Source organism: Acanthochromis polyacanthus, chromosome 10 (genome assembly GCF_021347895.1).
Source record: "Acanthochromis polyacanthus isolate Apoly-LR-REF ecotype Palm Island chromosome 10, KAUST_Apoly_ChrSc, whole genome shotgun sequence".
Taxonomy (NCBI): Eukaryota; Metazoa; Chordata; class Actinopteri; family Pomacentridae; genus Acanthochromis; species Acanthochromis polyacanthus.
In genome coordinates this window covers 21,327,478-21,349,598 of record NC_067122.1, presented here as the reverse complement: position 1 = coordinate 21,349,598, position 22,121 = coordinate 21,327,478, and the positions used below count along the sequence as shown (strand labels likewise).

General features: G+C 43.6%; 1 protein-coding gene across 3 annotated transcripts in view; it reads right to left on the bottom strand.

Moving 5' to 3' along the window:
* LOC110948118 (A disintegrin and metalloproteinase with thrombospondin motifs 2-like) overlaps nucleotides 1-21,510 on the bottom strand; it is a 122,194-nt gene extending 100,684 nt beyond the window's left edge. For 2 of the 3 annotated variants that reach the window (XM_022189512.2, XM_022189513.2), the window contains exons 1-2: nucleotides 21,170-21,509; nucleotides 19,100-19,524 (exon numbers count right to left, since the gene is read on the bottom strand). In XM_022189512.2, the coding sequence (XP_022045204.1) occupies nucleotides 19,100-19,524; nucleotides 21,170-21,257 (513 nt within the window). In that variant the 5' untranslated portion in view covers nucleotides 21,258-21,509. Of the gene's footprint in view, nucleotides 1-19,099; nucleotides 19,525-21,169 lie in introns of all 3 variants that reach the window. The other variant, XM_051954235.1, reaches the window with a different exon arrangement.
* Nucleotides 21,511-22,121: the final 611 nt, after the last annotated feature.

The window sequence follows — 22,121 nt, the reverse complement described above, 5'->3', positions numbered from 1 at the left end:
ACACCTCCAGTGCTGGGCAACCAGTAATTAAATCCCTTCATTAGGTCAAATATTTGATTATGAAGAACCTGGGGGGGATATCTGGTAATGACCTCTTTCTCTTGGGGGAGGGTGGGAGAAAAAGGAGGAGATGGACGTCGGTGATGGCAGCGGAGAAAGAAAATGGAAATGAAGCACAGGTTGAGAAATTTGAAACATAGTCGCCGGTTACAGTTGTAATACATTTTGAAGTGCAACCATGTTGTTCACACCTCCACCCCACTTTCCCCCCACTCCTGTCTCTGGAAAGCATTTGTGTGTTGTTGTAGTAAGTCAAAAACGCTGGCCGCAGCATATTGCTAATGTGTTGATGAAGGCAGCCCAGGCCAAGGGAGTCTCTCTCTGGTGGAAGACAGACAGTGTGCGTGTTCGACAGACAAGTGAACATCGCTGGCCTCCGCCTCAACCCTCTCTGGGAAGCTGCTGGCTTCAGCCTGCAACTGCATCTCCTCCATTCTGCTCTGCTGTTCCTCGTACACTAGACCGAGACAACACGGGGAGGGTTTGTGCACATTAAAAGGCAGGGGCATGTCAGATTAGCACAAAGTAGCTTAAATTAACAAGGAAAGTCCATTCATTTCATTCTCGTTCACGCTGTAGGCATCTGTTTTTACTTTCTCGTGTACCTTATTAATATTCAACTCGCACAGTCAACACGAATGCTTGAAAAACTAAAATTGAGCACAATGGGAAAACAAATGCTGAAAATTTTACTAAATTAATCCAAAAATCCTAAGAGCTGATTAAACTCACAAAACCCCAAGGAGGACTGTAATTCAAGTCGAGTCTGAAGTTTGCACTATGTAGCTCCAGATGCTAATTTATCTATCGATTAGCTTATTATCCAGCCCTAATAGCCTCACAAATACAGAACTAGTGGCCATGCTGGAGGATGTGTAGCTGTACTTCTGTAGAGATACAGTATACAATACTGTTGATGAAGCACAGTTATTTGGCCATAAATCACATACAGAGGGACCAGTCGTGGTTCTCACAGGGCTCACGGGCCCACAGGGAGAGGCATGAGCACACTACACTTTATGCAGCAGCAGTCTATAAACTATAAAGAAACACTTACCAAGATTTTCTCTTAGGAGTTGCTGGCTTCCACGATTAATTAATAAATGTTTATGCAAGAGTGTACCTGAACTTAGATGATCCTGTTTCATATTTCACAGCTTTCCCTCGATCTCTCTCCCTTCCCCTCTCTAGTGTGTGTGTGTGTGTGTGTGTGTGTGTGTGTGTGTGTGTGTGTGTGTGTGTGTGTGTGTGTGTGTGTGTGTGTGTGTGTGTGTGTGTGTGTGTGTGCTCGAATGCCAATGCCGTCATCAAAGGATATGTCAAAATGAAGGCTCTGGCAGAGGTTGCTATCGAGATCTCAGACGAGCACACACATAAACATGCATATACACACACACACACACACTGCTCCAGCTATGCTTTCATATCACGCCCTGGCAACGCCCACTGACTGCAGCATATCTCCACCGGTATCACCAAGGTTACCAGCGGTAGCCAGGGATACCGTCGGAGCCGCCTGTGAAAATGTAGAAAATGGGTGTGGCCAAAGTCTAGTTTGTCGACGTTCACATGAACATGTAAAAAAATTCCTCAATAAAGGATACAATCTTATTCCATGGAACCTTGAAAACAGTGCAACTGTTTGTTTAGGTTTCACTGAACTGACTCACATATTACCTACCAAATCTTTGATAATAAAACAGGATGAAATTAATCAGATAAAAATGAAAAACTTTACATTCACAAAGCATACACAATGCTAGATCTGCAAAGCTTGTTTTTGCTCATCCTTCCACACTCTACCACAATCGTGTTTTTTCCATGGGCTGTGCAGAAAATGATCCTCTTCCAAATCTCAGTTAGCATTTCCCCTTAAACAGTTTTCAGTATGCTGACTTTGTCACAATACAGCAACATGTTATTAATAACCCAGGTGTTGTTTGATCCCCTGCACCGAAGCTTGTCTTATTCTGCCTCTTTGCACACCTCTGCTGCTCATATAACGTGTGCATGCCCGAGTCTGACAGACATCTCGGATGCATCAATTATACCAGGGTGCATGTATTAGTCAGTGAGTTAGTTCTGTGATATGTTTAAGGACCCGAGATTAAAAATTGGTGTTTCCATGACAAAGGAGGGCCTCCGCCAGCACCCGTGCATTCATGGCACTCACACACAAATTGAGAAAGAATATTCCCAGGCATGCTCCGAGCTTCGCTTTCTCTGCCTGGAGAGGTTTGTTTGAGTGAGTGAGTGAGTGAGTGAGTGAGTGAGTGAGTGAGTGAGTGAGTGAGTGAGTGAGTGAGAGACAGTGATTGCTTTCCCCTTCATTTATTAAAAATACTTGGAATATTTTGGATCCATCAAGCTAAAAAAAAAAAAAAAGCAAGAGTAACTGAAGGAGAACAATGAAAGCAATATGCATTCCTGCAAGTGTGAACTGCATCTATACAGAGCTGTCAAAGCCTCTCAGAGCCGAGTCTGTGTGTGTCCATAACTTGTAGAGATGCCAAAGTATGTTGTCTCTTGTGTCTGCATTTTAATGGTACATGTACACGTCCTATAAACACCACTTTGAGGTGACATGCCAGCCTTTTCTCCACTATTCCACATCTGCTCCCCTCCTGGAATAGGAACTCACAGCAGCAGCTGTTGAATCTACATTTGTAGATGTACATTCCATGATAGTCTAATATGTAAAGGGAGAACTGCTACAGAGGCCTGAACATCTAATACTTTGCGCTCCAGAATGATGTCACAGCTGTTATTTCATACTTTGCTTCATTAAAGCTCAAAAATTGCATGTACAGGAACAATATCACAACAAGAAGACAACTAAAGTGTAGATTATGAGCTTAATAAGTCTTCAGGCTTTTGCAAAGACAACAGGTTGAAAGTGTGTTTCACAAATTCTATCATTGATAGGATTCATAAGCACATGGCTGGTATGTCAGCTGACAGACACCAGGAGAAAAGATCAACTATAGCTGATGTTGAGCAACAGTGCAGCCTAAGCAAAAACTGAGCGGAAGATGCTATGCAAAGCTAGATTATACACTTTTTAAATCTGATTAAACAGCATTACATGTTACATATTACTGTTATTTTGTACACCATAATGTTCAGTCTAAATAAATGCATTATTTTTTGTAATTCATTCGTCTTCCCCATTACAATACTACTTTATTATCTCTCCTCATTAAATAGCATGTAAAATCACACCCTTATTGAAATACAAAGTGTGTCTGCAAGACAACACAGGAGACAAGGAAGAAGGGCTAAGGATGTAGCCTGAGGCTGTGTGAGTGTGTGACTGCATACATGAGTATATGTTGGAGTGCATACATTTGTGAGTGCCAATTAAATCGCTGACACTTCTACACAGCATTCCCATTTCAACATCTGATCCAAAGGCTTTTCTTAATACAACATATCAGTTGGCAACAGATACTTCCAAGCCCAGATCTACAAATGGCACACATGCAGTCGCACATATAGGGGAAAAAAAACAACATTTATACAGTGTCTCCTCAGAGAAAACTCACCACCAGAAAAATAAAAGAGGAGGCAAGCTATCAAACTGACAATCACCAGGGAATCCCACCACTTTCAAACAAATAAATATGTGTCAGTGCACCCGTACACTGTCAGACATGTCCTACTTCTCACACACTCGCATCAGCCAACACACATGTGCATCAGTGTATCTGAGCAGCAGAATACAGTAAATACTATAAGTCACACTGCGCACTCTTTAGAGTTAAACCAGAGATTTCATCTACAGGGGAAACACCACGCTCCTCTATTGCCCCCAATTACTAGGGCCTGGAAGCACAGTCAACATCCACGGTTTTATACAATCACATTGTCTGCGAGGAAATCAGCCCCTTTTCACTTCTGCTTTGAGCTGAGCACTGCCGGTCTGGGCTTCAGCAAAAGCCACTTAAACTATCATATTCTGAAAGAGAGCAAAATGACCCGAGCTCCTTGTGGAAAAGGATTTCATGCAATTTTGCTGAGAGACCTCCACGTTTCTTCTTCTTCGTGTAATACTTTCACAGTGATCAAACGGACACCTTAATCCCGGAAACACATACGGGCTCGTGCTTGGTACCTCATATGGTAGAAGGAAAGCCTATAGGTTCAATTTGTTTGCAATTTGCAGTGAGTGTGTGTGTGTGTAGTTCGTGCAGACCATTCTGCTCTCTGCAAGCTCACTCGTATTGCCATTATACATCACAGCACAGCACCAGCGAGTGGCTGTGTCAAAAAGCCTGCCTTCCTCACCGCCATATCTCATAGTTACCTCCTCTAACCAAATTACCCCCAACCCGTGCTTCATCCACCCCCTCCTCCTGTAGACACTGAGAGATGAGCTCGAGAAACAGCTGCCTAAAAAAGACATCAGCAATGTCCAGCCGCATGTGAGCAGAAATGAGAGTAAACAAACGCGTTCCGCAGACAACAATCCCAGCTATGGCATTCCTGCTGAAACTCAAAAGTCTGTTAAAAATAGAAAGCGATGTCTTTTTTGTGTGTGTAAGTTCTGTATGAATAGTACAATAAGAAGTTTCTGAACACTTTTACATTCAGTGAAAATCCGCTGAAAAACAGCAAAGAGCACTTTGTTTGAAATACGCAGATGAAGGCAAAGAGCTGCAACTATCAGGTAGAAAAAGTGGCTCTTTATGAACAAATTATCTTTCAGCAACCTGCATTCTCAAAGTAAACAGGTAAAGCAATATAGTATCAAATCAGCTTGTGTCACATTAAAGATATACCTCCCTCTCTAATAGATCATTTTCCACTCTTACTATATGTATCCCAAGTGTTCAAAACATACCTGTGGAGTAAATAGGGGTTTGTGAATGGACTGTATATTTATTCAATAGAGCGTATTCTGTAGAGCCAGACTGTGTTTCCATCCATATGTCGGTCAGAATTACAGTATGTATCAGATTACTTTAGCAACTCTAAATCAGTCCAAACTGGTACAAATTCTTAGTGGATCAAAAGCCATACGGTGCATGAAAATGTGAGCATCTGGGGTCCATTATAGCGAGTGCCTGGTAGGTACAGTACATCTGTAAAAAGAAGGTATTTCTTTGTGTAAAAATGTAAGTCTGTGCCACATGTGCAAAAAGTCATTACCTTTTAATATATGGGTGTCCCAAAACACAACAAAGTGATTGCCGAAAATCAAAGATTCAGTCATGATAAAAGAAATTGGGTTTTAAACTAAACAGAAAAATGATTAAAGTCTATCCAGGTTGTTACGCTAATTTTCATGAAGAAACCATCCGAGCACGTCGTTGTTTGGACTGCAAGACGAAAGCCGAGCGTGTGATCTTCCTCACGCAGAGCTTGAGAGTAACTTGATAAACTGGACTCGCTGGTAATATTAGCAAGTAGAGTAGCCAGTCTAAGGCAACAACAGCTTGTGGCTCAGCCAGGGCGATGACCTCTATGCACTGTAGTGGGAGGGAGGGAGTGAGATGTGGAGAGGGCAGAAGAGAGATAATGATGGATGGGCAGTGGAGGAAGGGGAAACAGTGAGGAGAAAAGTGTATCACACTGAGAGGGCTTCAGTCAAAAACAAACATCAACCTAATCTGAGTGCCTTTCTCTGCCTTTGTCATGCTGTATACCCCTCACCCATTGTTGATTGAACAGTGAAGAAACAGACAGACAGTTACCAGTACCTGTGCATGCATCAATCTCTTCTATCTATCCATTTATAATACCAAGAACAATAAAATGAAATCCCCTCTGTTTGGTTTCTACCCCAGTGTAAAACTTAAAAAAGGTCTCAGTAAAACAAATCCCTGGTGATCAGCTGTAATCATTCAGTTGCTTTCATCTGCAGAAAATACTGTCCCATTTTTCTTTGCCATTAGACCAGTTTGGTGGGAAACCCGTGGAAGTGACAGCCAATAACGCTGTTTTAACAAGCATGGGGTGAGTGATACAGAATCTCACAAAAACATTTGGAGGCAATGACAATTTTCAACCTGATTGCGTTGAGTAATGATGTGGCACTATGAAACACTTACTTCTGATTAAACACAGAACTGTGATTCTACGATGGAACAAATATACGATAGTGTTTCATGTAATGTTCCTTCTCTTTCAAACAGATGATGTAGAGGTTCCTCCATAGCTTGGCACTAAATGTTGGCAACCGCGATTCCTGATCAGCTACAATTATGTTCCTGGTTTGAGAATCGGACGACATTTCGCACCTCTTTTCTCATTTTCTGTAATAATTCTGTGTATAATACAAATGTGGAAAAAAATGTACAACTATTTTGTAATGTTTTAAGAATAAGTTGGGACACCAGTCTTTTAAAGTTGTCTTGACCTTATTTATTCAATAAAATGTATTACAGATTACTTGGATCAATTCTTGACCTTTGTATTGGTACTTGGACGAGCCCATCGTACTTCAAAAACTTGAAATTTGGCTTCAAATCCACATTTTAGCTTTTTACATTACAAAGAAGAGTAAACGAGCTCATTATGTACCTTGAACTTCACATTTGTTTAACAAATTAAAAAGGCAATTTCTCCAATTCACAAAATTGGACTTTTTACAGGAGCTTTTTACAAAGCCAGCCAAGTGAAGCCTAATATTCAATCTTCAAAACGGGCAATAAAAACAGTAATCCCCGACACCTAGCATGCCTCGGTCCTTCAGCCCAACCGTACGAATTCTGTGAACGGCCCCATTATGTCTGACAAACTGACCCTGGAGCTCAATGCTTCAGAAAAGCCCTCAGTCCATTTGGCCCAAACACAACATGGCCACAAAAAAAGACATAAAAAATACTAGTGGTATTAGGAACTTGTACTTGGCCTTAAACAGCAAATACACAGAGGGAGGCTGAATGGCCATTGTGACTGACTCCAAGCTGAGAAATTCCTTGACCAGAGAGAACCTCACTTTAGCACAGTTAGGGCAGTGTTGGAAAAGTGCCAACACTGCCCTAACAAGCTCTAAAATAAATTGTGTTAGGTAATATGAGGAAAACGCACAGCAAAAAAGTGCACGATAAATGTAATCGCAAATATAATGATGTTACTCTGTATTTATTGTACTTCAGCCACAAATGAGGGTACTTCTGCTCAGCTAAATTGCAAAAATGTCTGAAGATACACAAATGCAGACCTAGACACCCTTAAACACTCCATGCAAACAGTCTGACAGCAAGGGCACCAAGGCTAGTCCCACAATTGTGTTGTTTTTCTCCTAAGCCGTTGAGAGAAGGTGGGAAAAGAGACAGTCGGTTGATGGCTTCATGCTGTCACACAGCAGCAAAAAGGACAGAGAGGAGGGTCCTATCACATCGCATCAGAGTCAGCTGCAGTCACACCCGCCCTGCGAGCATAAACCCTGCTGCTGGGAGAGGAGAGGAGGGCAACTAGAGCATAAAGCAAGGAAAAAAGAACATCCCCTTCTGTTCTATTCCTCCATTAGTCTCTCCTCTCCAGTATGCCTCATTTCAATTGTATCTCATTGCTCATCTCTCCTGCTTCTCATCCAGCCATCTCCCTCCCCTCTCATGCTGCAAGGCTCCCAGATTTGGCCGCGACGGGGACTTGTGGGGAGGATCCCAGCCCTTGGGAGAGAGCTACTAGACTACAGTCTGGGTGGCAGTGGCTGTGTGTGCAGGAGTGGGTGGAAGGGAAAGGGAGAAAGAGGATTAGAAATGAACTGTGGAGATAGAGCACAACCTGACAATAAGTCCCTTCTCCCCAGCGTGTCTGTGTCTGAGTGTCAGCGTGTGTGAAAGAGAGAGGCAAAGGATTAGCTTGTGAGAAAAAAATCATTTCTCTTTGTGTTCCAAGTGATGCTGTCAATCATGGCTCTGTAAGAGGAATGTGTGAGTTAATGTGTGTGAGTGTGTGTGTGTGAGGATAGCAGCTATGAGGGTGCATTAGATTTGGCTACAACCATAAATGTAACCAATGACAGACAAAGTCTGACAGCAGAGCAATTTTATCCTCTCTCTTTTGCGATTTCATTCATTTTTATGCAGTTAATGCACTTCTTTCCACACACACACGCACCCCGCCACACACTTCTGGCACAACCTGAGACAGCTTTGTGTGTAACCAGCACCTAGGCAAATTCAAATATACATGCTGCAGTAGGAAACAGCCTACTATTGACCCGATTCTTTATTGATCTCCGCTGTGCTTTTCTTTCCTCTTTCTACCGGGGCCAGAGGTCAGGGCTGGCCACAAGAAGGAGCTTCGAGTCAAACGCTTGAAGGACACTTCAACAGAGCAGATGTGAGGGATTGAATCTGTGGAGCTAAGCACTGTACTGTCGTGGATGTTAGCAACAGTAAAACACATTTTATCCACCAAAAATAAATACATCTACATCAGTTTAAGTGTACGTTTGCTTCACCTTTATCTTTAAACAACCTTGAACTAAAATCATAAGCAAAGTAGCCAGGCACCTTTTGCAAACGTGGATCCAAATCAACAAGTTAAAACATTAAATAAACCAATCAGGACAGCGGGAGACCAGAAACCTCCATGTTCTGTGAGGCACATTTATCGCTTTGTCAAAGATGTCTGGTTAAAAACCATTTTTTGCTGCTGATCCTGTCCACAGCAGTTCACGGTTTCTGTGTCAGCACTCCTGTCTGTTTCTTCAAACTGGTGCTTCAGTGATTCAGGAAGGTGATACCCTGACTCACCACCAGCCCTTCAACACGTCACATGCTAGCTGAAGTCCTGTTTGACCAGCAGACCAGTAGTCTCAAAGAGCACATTGGTTCAACACATAACAGATGCAAAAAGATGTGGAAAAAGCTACAAAATACCTTAATGAAATGAAACACTTCCGTTAATAACTGAAATTTCACCATTTAACTAAAATTGCACAATAAATCCTGTAACAAAGCGCATCATTGCTATGCACTTTTAACAGAAATGCTGTTGCTTTGTAGTGAAAAATACAAGGTACCATCAAAACTGTTGCTTTAAACATTTTATACTGTAGGAATTAAAATGTTTCACACTGACAGAATTTAAAATGTTTCCTATTTCGTACAATTTTGATTTCCTGTTTAGTGCGCACAATTCTTGGCTAGTTTTCATGTTTTTCAATCATAAAGTCAACATAAATAGTTGCTTATTTCACAGTGTGATAAATATAGATACTGACTGATTTGGGGAAAAATGACTGTGCTAATTTATTTTCATCATTATTATTTGCTTAATTGCAAAGCCCTCCTCCTGAAACCTTATCAGCACCTGCAGCAGGTGTTGAGGTGTTTGGCTCCATCCCTAATTCAGAGGATGCATGCAGTACACCTCAGAAGCCCAACTATAGAGTAACTGGATCTCACGCAATGCTTTACATGGACAAGGTCATCTCAAAGTCTCCATTACATCTTGGCAAACAGATTATATAATTGTAAGGCAGTATCCAAAGCTCTCCGCGTACATGTTGGCAGACGATCAGTCACAGTGATCAAAGCACTAGATGTGTTTCTTTGTTTCTGCTGCTTCACTCCAGCCCCCACAGAGTCAGTTATTAGAATACAATATATTATTATATAATATATTACATATGCTGGTACTGTAACAATTCCCGAGGTCCTCATGCACTGGCAAAAACCCCCCAAACATAATACACTGGGAGAGAAAAAGTGATTATTTTTCTGCTGCAGAAAACAAAAACAGGAAGCCTTAGTAAGATGAGGAGGGTGTGAGTTTCTGTTATGAGGTGCGATTCTTGCCGCTTAGCTGCCTGCTGCACCAAGCAAAATGATTCTCAGCCATAGATACTGTATGCAGACAGACAGGCGAGCTCTGCTTCATTACGGAACATGCAAACAGGGAACACGAGCGAGAAAGAGCAAATAGAACAGCTGAGATCGGGCTGGGACAAAATGCACGCATATTTTGAGTGTGTAGGGGGTTCAAGTGAGCACTCATGCAGCGAAAGCAAGCTGAGGATATGAAATATCCATGATCAGTCGGAGAAGTGTTCCAGCCTCTGGAAGCAGGTGAGTGACCTTAGATTAGATGATGAGACAATAAAACGCCAAATTCCTCATGCTAATTAACAAGACCACCCCACCCAGACTCCATCCCTTCTGACTGAGCAGGTGGCGATGTTATGATGTTGCTGTTGTTTTTGCTCAGTTTGGGCACATTAAGATTCCATGGCGCTCTGCCTTCCTCCCCCCTTTGAGTTACTCTCGTTTTCCTCTTCCACCTACCCTCCCTCCTGTCTGTCTCCTCCTCTCCCACTCTCTCATGTTGTGTTTTTGTTTGTGAGGATTATGTAGGGAAAACTTCCAGACGAGCAGAAGCTTTAAGAGTACAAAGCCACCTGTGTGGTTGCTGGGAGGTAAAACAGCGTGGCCACTGGAGACGCGGGCCGGGTCAGTCAGGGGGAGGCAGGCAGAAGGCTTGTTAAGATGCTGGAAACAAGGAGAGGATGTCTCGTCCCGTTTCCAAGATCCTCCACTGAGGCTGCTGGGACCTTCAGAACTGCTGATGTGGCGAGCATCGATCAGTTTCCTGCGTGGCCCTGCGGTCTCGGGGACCGGCTGACTAACTGACCGACTGACTGACAAGCGTTTCAAAATAGGCCTGGTTTGATTTAACACGTAATTTCAATTTTCATCTCAGGTGTCGCAACACTTTTGGCCCATCTAGACCTCGCGGACAGATTCAGTGACATTTTTGTCCCGGTAATTCTCTCCTCAGTGTGACCCCTGGTCCTTCAGAATGTACAAGACATGATAGGCTCAATATTCAGTCCTGACCTTGAAATGTTTTTCACTCCGTCACACGGTGCTGGAGCACACGGCAATCACAGGAGGAAATCCACAAGGCCTGGTGCCAAACTGTGCATCATTTTGCATCATTCTTATAATCCATACTGTGATTTCCAGTGCCCCCAACTCTTCATGCTGCTACTGTGAGAGACTGCCAACAGAATTTCATCGTGTACATTGATATCTTATCTTATCTGTAAAGTATCATCTGCCTTTCTATTTTACACATCTTTTCCTGCTTGCAGAACCAAACTATACGTTGGGATGGAGGTGGAGTCCCTGTTACCACAAGCGGTTGTGACAGTTTGTTAATGCACAAAGCCCAGATTCTTGTATCTCTATCTCTCAGTGCCAGCAGGGAATCCAGGAAATCCATATTTCATTCTGACATCACAGGAACAATGCACTATTTCATCCCCACTGCCACACCAATGGAGTGGGTTCCAGCACATCTTAGCATCGAAATATAAGCTGCTGTAATCATGACATCACAGAGGTGTTTCCCTCAAATTGTTGGGGTTCCACCGCTCCATTTTCTCGGGTGAATCCTGTTATTTCAAACCACTCAAACAAACCGTGTGCTCTGAGCCAGCACTCTGTGAATGACAGAGAGCCAGAGGAAAGAGCGGCAAGGGGGCTGGTTAAGTGCACTGAGAGCGCGGCAGTAATCACAGCTCTGGTAAAAGCACTCGTTTGCTCCGTGTAGCATTCCTCAGAATGGGCCTACTCTCTGTCTGATTCTCTCTCTCTCTCTCTCTCTCTCTCTCCCCTCGTTTCTCTCTGTCTGATAATAGCTGTAGATTGAGTAATTGTGTGTTTGAGTGGAGCTACACTGCAGGGTGGAACCTGCAATCAGATACTGAGAACACGTTTCTCTCTCTCTCTCTGTCTGTCTGTCTCTTCATTCATACCATGCCTCAGCAGTCTGGCCTCTCCACACCCAGCCCTCCCTCCAGTCCTGCGGTTCCTGCAGGCCTCACCCCTCTGCTATTTTTTTTTCCTTCCTTTCCACACACTGCCGACTCCACACAGCCAGTGAGGGCTAGGGTCAATAACAGCTGTGCGCCGTGCTGTAATTGATGTCATCATTTCAATTTGAGCTGATTACAGTTGAGAGCTGCTTATCGTGTGACCCGGGGTGGAATAACACACTGTAGGGCCCAGTGAGCCGCCACGCCTGACCAAGCTTAACTGCCGCGCTGGCTGGATGGATGGATGGGTTGGCTCAGCCCAGGGCAGCCTTCTCTATTGACTTCTAATGCGGAGGTAATGACTGAGTGTATTCTAGGGGCATGGCTGGCGCAAGTGTCCGTGTCGCTGGCATTTAGTGTGGTTCGGGGGCTGTTATTGTGATTGCCCTGCCCCTCTGTCAACACTCTCGCACATGATTAAGCCCTCAGCTGGCACAGGACTGGGCGCTAGTGAGCGTGCGCGTCCATACTGTGTGTGCGCTTGGTGCCTTTGCAACGTCAGTCAACTTAACCACCTTATTTTAGACGGAAAACAGTCACAACAGCATCACAATAAATGAGCCAATAATTAAGGTGATTTTTATGGTATAAAGTGCTTGCAAAGAAAGTGTCATCTCTGAGCACCCACCCACAGAAAATAAATAAATACACCTGTCAGTGCTTTGGCATTTCTCCTCGCTGCTGATGTCTGAGTCTTTTCCTTGAGAGCACCAAAATAACACTGCCGCCTTCCAGCCTTCCTGCTGTGTACTAATAACAAACATGAACACACGAAAGCACACAGACAACAATAAATACCAGAATATACGCAGGGCAACATCTGCACAGGATCAGGCCTAATTATCTGCCAACATAAGAAGATGGAAACATTATACAAATAGTAAATATAGCATATGCAGTAATAGGAAGGTCTGTTGTTTTAAGCTTTTTCTGCATAGACAGCGGGCAATACCCTTAACCCTCAACACCACTTGTCTGATCAACACTTAGAGCTGTGCTGTTGCTAAAAACAGACAAAGACTGCTCACTAAAGGAACACTGTCTCTTTCTCTTTTTTTGCCAGAGCTCTGAATCTGTGGGTGTTGGGGAGCAAAAAGCTGTCTGCCACATTCTTTTTCTTTCTCTTTCTCTGTCATTTTCCTGACTCCTTTAATACCATCATTAGGAGAGCTCTCCTGCTTGCCGCTACCGCTGCTGGCCAAGAAACACGAGACAGAGAGCGAGGGGAAGCGAGGGGTGGAGACAATAAGAGAAATGTGCACGCTGGGGTTTTTGGTTTTTGTTATGCAGCCAGGTAAAGACGGTTCAGAGAAACTTTGCTGTTTGCCTCTACCAGTCTCTGCCATTTACCGGAGCATCTGACCACACTGTAGGCGAGCCGTGTGTTCACTGCAGGGATGACGGATGTAAGCCACAGCTGTGAAAACACGAGTCTTGGTGTCCAGGTGTGCATCCACCTGGATTTTAAGAGTAAAACCCAAGATGACATGTAACACACTCCCTCTGCTATGAATCTGAGGCATGGACGCCAATTGGCTTAACAGGCCCACGTGAACCCTCAGTTCCCACGGTGACCTATAGCCGCCATGCCGTTCATCAGAGCCTTCTTCTCCCATCATGGATGTACATTCATATACCTGTTTATTTGGGTATTTAGGACTTTTTCTCTATTTTCTTCTGTCAATCCATATTTTTTTGGTATTTTTCTTTGTTGAGATTCTATTTACAATTGAATTTATTGAACTAAATGTGCATTTTGTGTAACTTTTAAGGGTTAAAACTAACATTTAACATACTCAGGTGCCCTGTTCATGTAGCTGTCTTCCCATATGTTCCTCTTTGTCATTTCCTTCCATGTATTCATACACACTAATGCATGTTTTTAACTTTGTGTCTTCTCTCCCCTGTAGTTTGTGGTTTTTTGTCCTCTCTGCAGGTATTTTTGGCTCTGGAGCTGCACAGGTCTGATCTGCAGCTAGTGGTTCCACCATGTGTTTATATTCTCCTGTTTGTTGTCCGTTTGTCTCTACTATCCTTTAATCCATCCTTTTTACTCTCATCCCAACACAACTGAATCCGGTCCTGCTCGGGGTCTTGTTCAATTTTTGAAAAAAAAGGAGATTTTCTTCTCATTGGGAATCTTTGGATTTGTTGGGTTTTCCTTAAATACTGTTTCTAGGATCCAATGTTTAAATTAGTCCGGTAAGGCTCCTTCGTTATTGATACTATACGGTCTTAACCTTGCAATTCAATATATTAAAGTAAATTCCATTTGATATAATTTTGTAATGTTTTATCATAACACTTAATATACTCACATCATAAATCACACTGTAGCTCCCAATCATCATATGTAAACTTGTTGGGAAATTTACAATGCCAGTCTTTTTCTGTACTGCTCTGGCTCACTGTTAATTAAAATGTTTTAACTGTGACTTCAATTTCTTTTCTTGTTTCTGTTTTGTTGTTTTATCTTTTAACTTTCAAATTAGAGACATGCAGCATAGTACTCTCAACAGAATGTCATTTTCTGTCTGAGCCTAAGGCTACTTAAATAATAAGACCACTTCACCTTGTAAAATCATCATTAAATCAGGGTGAAACTTGCTCTGGCTATTATATTCTTATCAACAAGGCGCATCAAGAGCAAGAATAGGGACCTCAAAACAATAGCAACATAAAAAACTTTGACAAGTGGAACTGATATATTTGATGAAAGTGGAAAAACTTCCAAAGTGAAAATGAATGTGTATTTGGCTGAGAGTTCACAGCGTTACTCTCAGACAGTGTAAGCACGCTGTGTGCAGTGTGACAGTTCCCGCTTAAGTGCTTCAGTATTTCACAGTGACGAAATTATTTATAATGAAAAAAAGGCAATAATTTTGTAACCCTTCATCTCCCATCACTACGTCTCTGTCTCTTCTGAAAAGGGGAAGAGCTGGGGGTTCCTGCTGACACTTAACATTCCACATAAGATGCCAAAAAGACACATGAACGCACCTGACCTCACACCCACATGTGCACAAAATCAGACCAAACAGTCTCCACATCGCTGAACAAACACCAAGTAAGGCTGAAGGAAAGTGTAGCAAGAGCTGCGCACACACACACAAATATAGACACTTTAACATATGCATTCACGTGAAAAATAAAGAGTTTTTAGTGCATTTGTTTATCACAGTCTTCTTACTTTTGACAACAAAATAATCCTGCAGATTCCAGCATTGTTAGCATGCCTGCATGTGGAAGGATTACTGTAATGACATGTGACTATCTTCTCTTAATTTCATATAAATGGGATCATATTTTTCAAGGATCCCAAAGAATTAAAGTAATAAAATATGTTCTACATGCAACCCTGCAGGTGTTTCCTCCCATTTCCCTGAAATCTGAAACAGCTGCTTACAATCCAACGTGAAACAGGTTTCAATAGAAAGAGAACAAAATCTGAAATATAACAATATGCATGCAGTTCAACAAGTGGTTTTATCCAGGAAAAGCATTCATCCTTTTGCATCACTAAAGCAGACAACATCCTAGAACGATTTTCTGCACCTCACACACTGACTAAAAGCCTTTCTGACATGACTGCATGCAACAGATTTTCTTTCCATGTTGCTGCATACATTAACCAGACAAAATCAGCCCTAAAAATATGTCATTTAAAAATGCTGCATGATCCTCATCTAACAAGAACTAAAGACTGCAGAAAATGTGAAACACAACACTGTTGCAGCTTAGTGTTTTAGAGTCAGGTAAAGGAACCAACAGGTAAACCAATAAGTCGTTTTTTGATTTTTTTTTTCCCTCACAGCCAGCATGCACAACAGCAGCACCCTCAAACCAAAGCTGCTAAATGGAATTCAGCCATCAATCATTTTTTTTCCTATTTACACCTCTGCTTTTCCTACTGTGGCATGTCTAAAAGCCTTACATGAAAACAGCCTGTTGTGATTTTCTATTAAAAGAACTAATATATTCTAAGGAAGTGACAATATCAAAGCAGGAACACATTGGACCCTCATTCCTGTGATACAAATAGATGCTCACAGATGCACACACACACAAACACTGCACGCACAACAACACTCATGTATGAAGTGGAAGCTTCCTGAGCTTATGAGCTTTTACTTTGTTCGATTCATGCATCACAGACATAGTCTCAGCTGCTGTTTAATTTCATTTTGCCCCGCACCAAGGACTAAAAGCACATGCACACACAAACACATACAGCTCAGCTCTCATACTGTGCAGTGTTCTGCCTCCTCTTAGCCATCCAGAGAACTACTAACCAGCTGATCACAGCTTCACAGAAATCCAATTCCCTCCAAAGGTCATTTGTCCAGTCAAAGAGTTTCCTTTTTCCCCGTGCTCTCGGTTTCTCTCTCATTTACTCTGGTCATTTGTTACTTCTTGAAATGTATCCCCTTTGCCCTCTTCATTTTCCCTCCTCTGGCTGTTTGTTATTATTTTATTTATTAATATTGTTATTATGCTGCCTGGTTCGAAGCCTCTCTGGCCCCGTCTTCGCCTCCTTCCTCTCATCACACTGCCTGGGTCGTAGCCAGCTACAAAGGTTCTTGGTTGTGAATGACAGGAAAAAAAACTAACCAGGCGTCTGGATCAATGAAGAAGCGGGCCAAGCAGGGCAGAGCTGTGCTGCATGGCTCTGCTGGGTTTAAAAAGGCAGATATGGGCAGAGCTGGAAAGAGCTTGGCTGTATTTCTTGGCATGCCTGAAGAGGTTGTAAGAATTGATTAGTAATGACGTGAGCTGTTCAAGGGCAGAGGGAAACAAATTAAATGTGAGCTGACAGCACTAATGTGATTATTAAAAGGGATTTCTCCTGTTTGTATGAGTATGCTGACTATTCGGCAGCACTAATAACGATAATGTATTCATACATTTCTGTTCTAGCAAGAATGATTTACTCCAACACATATTTGGAGATAAAGCAAGTAATCTAACTTTCAGTTGTATAAATCTCTCTCAGCAATTTCAAAATGGCAAATATCCAAGATTACTTTTGTGATGGATTCAACAAACGCAGCTTTAAAGAAAAATCTCACATTATTCAGTTTTGTATGAAGAGTTTCCTTTTAAATACATCTCTAATGTAAGAGATTCAATTTAAATTTTAACTATTTAAAATTAACAGGAATGGATTCGAGGCTTAAAAAGCCAGAATTAGGGCTCCCAGATAGCTCAACTGGCTGAACAGGTGACCCGTAGGGGCTGAGGCCCGATGCTGCAGCTTGGGTTCAATTCCAGCTCACGGCCCTTTGTTGAGGCCTTCTCCCTACTTTCCTGTCTACCTTTTAAGTAGAAACCTGTCAATAAAGGCTTAAAAAATATCTTTTAAAAAAAGTTAGAGCAAGCTAATTTTTTTTGGAACAACTACAACCATTATTAGTGTGAAAACTGCCTGTTTACTTCCTTGGTCAGTATTTTTCTGTTGTGTTGCTGTGGAGGAGAGAAAACAAAATATAGGAATTTTAGAGTAAAAACTTTAATCTGGAGGAAGAATACTTGACTACTAAAGTTTCATGAGAACTTGCTTAAACTGTGCCCGATGCACATTTAGTACAGTTGATCAAAATACACTACGGCCAGATTTTGTGTTCATGCACAAACTTTGCTGATTAACATGATATGCAAATTGATACTGAGCACATTAGCAATATGTTCATTGGAGACATTTTTCCCACCAAGTTTCAGCACTTGGTTTAGATTGAAGAAAGCTCTTAGTCTGGCTTCATGAAGCACTGGTCCACAATGACTTAATACAACGTTACACCAAAACAACAATCTTTCCCGCTTTCTTGGAGCTGAACCCAATACAGTTGACAAATGTGACCGGTTTCACTAAAACATGATGCCTCTTAATCAGCAAGCAATTACGCTGTGGATAAATGTAGTTGGGAAAACAATTTAGTGGTATAAGTCATCTAGGAGTCAGGTTTGCCAACTTGCAGTGTTTCTCTTTATTGCTAGAAATGTGTAACCCTCAACAACTTGGTAAAAAACTCCAAAGGTTGCCTTTAGGAATTCATTTCTCCATATAAATTTTAAGTCGAAAGAGAGCGGAACTACTAGGGACCAAAGGACTACAGTGAACATAAACTTGGGCATACACGTAGTATTTTTTGTAAACACAAACCCTGAAAACATGTCAGCGTATCCTTTAAAAGTCAGGTATCAAAGCAACAAACTGATGATTGCTGACTGATCCGTTACCTGTAACCAGCTACACTTTTACAACAACCATTCCTGGAAACTGCCAATAGGGCCTGAAATGACAGGCCGGAGCGAGCAGCTACAGCAGCGAATTGCCGCTGGCTGGTGTCAAGCTAAGTGGGCATGTCAGGCCTGTGCTGTCCTGGCTGCTTGCCTGCTCTCTCAGCTGCTCGCTCAGTCCCCAGTGTCCTCAACCCTAAACGGATCCAGTTGCTGCTGCTCAGCTCCAGTGGTGGGCTGATCTGGCTGACTAATGAACACTTCTCCTAATGAGGGGAAACTCCTCCCCGCCCCACAATCTCATCATTCCCTGCACATACCCTTATGTGCATATTTCCACATATTTACGTGCCTTTTGTTTTTCGCTACTGCCCTCAGGCATATCTTTCACACTGGTCCCTTCAAACCTCTTGGTCTCCCATCCTTCTGCATCCTCTCTTCTCAGTTCCTGTGCACAGTCTTCACACTGTCTACATCTCACTTCTCTCTCTCTCTCTTACTGACAGCCATTCACCAACTGTTTGCCATCTCCTTGGCTTTTTCTCTATTCATCATCAGCTCTATTAAAAGCATTTACAATTCAGGCTCTTTGAGCAACTGTTGTGCAACCAAAATATTTTATGGTGGCAGTTTGAATGTGAATGCTGTTGTAGTGTCAGTTATTTGTCCGCGAGAAATGTCACTGTAAAGCACTGAAACCTCAGTGTGTTTCTTTAATAATTCCCCCCTCCCTCTTTATATGAGTAAAAGGGGCAGAGGACAGTAGGATGAAAACATGACTCAGGTGTTTCTAATGGCAGGCCTAGTGTTGGAGCCAGTTTAGAGGACAACAGGGAGAGCAGCGATGTAAATCATAGGGTTGACCCCATAGCAAAATCTGAGTTCTGGGGGCCAAAATATCTTGCTCCTGTTACTTGGATCTATCTGCTGCCTTGCGTCCCCTCATGTCATTCGTCCACTCAACACCACAGCAGCCACAAAGACGAGAGTAGAGCACAGGTAATGCAGGTTTTGTCCACTCACCAGGCCGTCACAGTTGCTGATCGCCACCGTGGCTCCTGGTGTGTCTGCGATGTCCCCCACATACAAGCATTCATCGTGCAACGGCTCAGAGTGCCGGGTGCTGTCGCTGTCATCGCGCCACTCCATCTTGGCTCCGGGGGCCACCAGCCTGGCGTTGTGGTGCAGACGCAGGTGGAACTCCCGGCCGAAGACGGTGACGTTGTAGTAAAGCCTTTCCTTACGGGCCACAGGCTCTTGGTTGCCCTCAGCTCCTCTTGGTCCTTCCCACTCATCATTGCCTACTCCTACCTCCCTCCTCCGGCGCCTACGGGACTGCCCTCCTGCCATGCGGCCAGCTGAGACGGCGTGTGACAGGAAGCGGCCCTCTGCGTCCACACTGATTGGCCTAACCAGTCCATACTCCCCCAGGACGTGCTGCAGGGAGTCTGGGAACAGGACAGTAGGGGAGGTGGGCGGTGATAGGTGAAAGAAGAAGATGGAGCATGGGGAGGTGAGCGAGGAGGAAAGAATGTTATTCAGTGAGTAAGATGTGCAGATGTGGAAAACAATGAGGGGGAAGATCACCAGGGGTTTAAGGTTAAAAAAAGACATAGAATGGGGGGAGAAGATGTCATGGGGGAAGAATGGGGGATAAACAGTGGAGAAAATGGGCAGAGGGGGAAGAGGAGGATGAAAAAAGAGGTCAGGGGGGAAATAAAGGATTAGAATAATGTCAAGCCTGCCTGGAATGATCTTTTCTGTATTCAAAGCAAAATAATACAATAAAAAAGTGGGAACATAAAGAATAAGAGCAATAACATTTTTCTCACACACATACACGCGCGCGCACACACACACAGCCCCACCCATGAACCCAGAGGCGACCCAGTGCTCGGCACTGTGCGTTTGGAAACGGCAGCCTCAGCAGTGCGCGCTGGGCTCCTGACGTCTTCTGTGCCCTTCTACCGTCGACAGAGAAGCCAGTACAAGATCAAGGTGCTAATTGTAGCTCTCTCACACTGTTTCATCACTGTCAAGCTGCTGGAGCCGAGAAAAACGATTTCTGTACCTTTGACATGGACTGATTATTAAAAAAAAAAAAAAGCACAGATCCAATGACTCAAATTGACATTTCTCCTCACAAAGCGCTTCTTATTAATGTAACACACACTGGATTACATTTTTGCAATAATTAATCCTCATTAATTATCTTGTCTGATTGTAACTAGTTTAAATAAAACATAAACGTTTTTGATTCGACATCCAAAAACACTTGATTCATTTGGTTAAATGGCGTTTCTTTCGTTCACATGTGGCAATGACAATCCAGGTGCGCTTTGGAGGCGACCTGAGAGATGCTCTTAGCGCCCACACACACACTAACACACAGCCAGCTACACATTCACACACACACTGAGCCAAGGCCACTTCATGGTGTCAATGCCATCACAGTCAGACAGTTATACTGTCACCTTGCATGTGGTCCTCGGATGCACTTGCTGTTATTATTATCCATCTATCATGTCTAATTTATAAAGTTTGCCGATTGATACACAACTAAACACTCTGACCGCCTAATATTTCTTGACCCTCCATGTTGCAGGAATGATTTGATAATCGTGTGATCAATAGGCTGACATCCGACTCCAGCGTTCTGTGACAGATCGATAGATGCGACAGCGGCCGAATCAGATAATGTTAGGCTACTTCTCTGCAAAATCCGACAGTATAACCGGTGCATCTGATGCCCCCACTTCACACCCGCAGATAAAATCATCCCCTGGATGGATGAGGAGGGGAATGAAAAAGAAGCAAATCACAACACTGCTTGCTCTATGAGCTGAGGGACCTCCGGAAAGTCCCTGCAAGCACCACAGCAGGACAAGAAGAAGTTGCGTAGCTACTACAGTGTTGTTTGCACACACACAAAAAGCTGCAAAAGCATGAGAAAAATGACAGCCAAGCACTAAAAGGTAAACCGGGTGCGCTGCGATGAGCTCCAGACTTCCAGTTGAAGAAGCGCCCGGTGCAGCCCACCAGACAGCGGAGAACAATATAAACACTGACCACGCTTCACTGGACTGTACTCACCAACGCTACTGGCGATGTAAAGGCCGCTGGTGTGCAGCAGAAAGGCCGGTAGAATAATTAGGACAGTAAATCCTGGCGAGAGACCCATGGCAGCTCCGAACTGCGCAGGTGAGAGAGTGGGACTCCGGGCTCCAGTGTGGTGAAGTTCCCCGCCTGGCGCGACCAGCCACGCCACGACAGCAACAGCACAGCAGCCCGCAACTAGACTGCCAAGTGCACCGGGAGAGACGGAGCTCTCCTCCCCTCTCTCTCTCCTCCTCTCCGCCGAGGTCTCTCACTCTCTCTCTCTCTCTCTCTCTCTCTCCCTCTCAACTCTTCCCCTCTCTTTCCTCTCTCTCAACTCCTCTCTCGCATTGCGCGCGCTCCCCCCCCACCTCTCCACGCGCTTTGGCTTGGAGCTCTCACAACTCCACACACACGCACGCACCGGACGCGCAAACCAGGCACCGGCCTCCCACCCGCCTCCCCCGTGTGTCCCCCGCTGTGTGCGATGTGAGGACATTTTCAGGGACTCACTGACTGACCGACTGACAGACAAGAAGCAAAATGCGGCGGGAATTAACGAGCCAGCTGCTCCAGCGTGAAAAGTCATCAGTGCGACTCTTTTCTGGGGTCACAACTGCTGTTCACCTCCCCTCTCCAGCCGTCCCTGATCTGCTGGAAGCCTTTCATAAACTTTGAATATTCCCGACAAGCGTCCTGAGTTAGGGGGGCCAGCAGCGCCCCGTGTGGCTCACTGGAGGAAGTGCACCGAGTTTTGCAAGGCCCAAGGGTCCAATTTACAGGCAGGGGGAAAAAAAGGAGAGAGAAGTCTTACTAGTCCTAACCTGCATTGCCCTCATTTAGCACATCATTTATCTCTCTTGACCGCTAATCTTAAACTGTTGTAGTCACTGATGAGCAGCAAAAGATAAACAACTGACACAAGCAAAACCTTCTACTTTCACAGTTT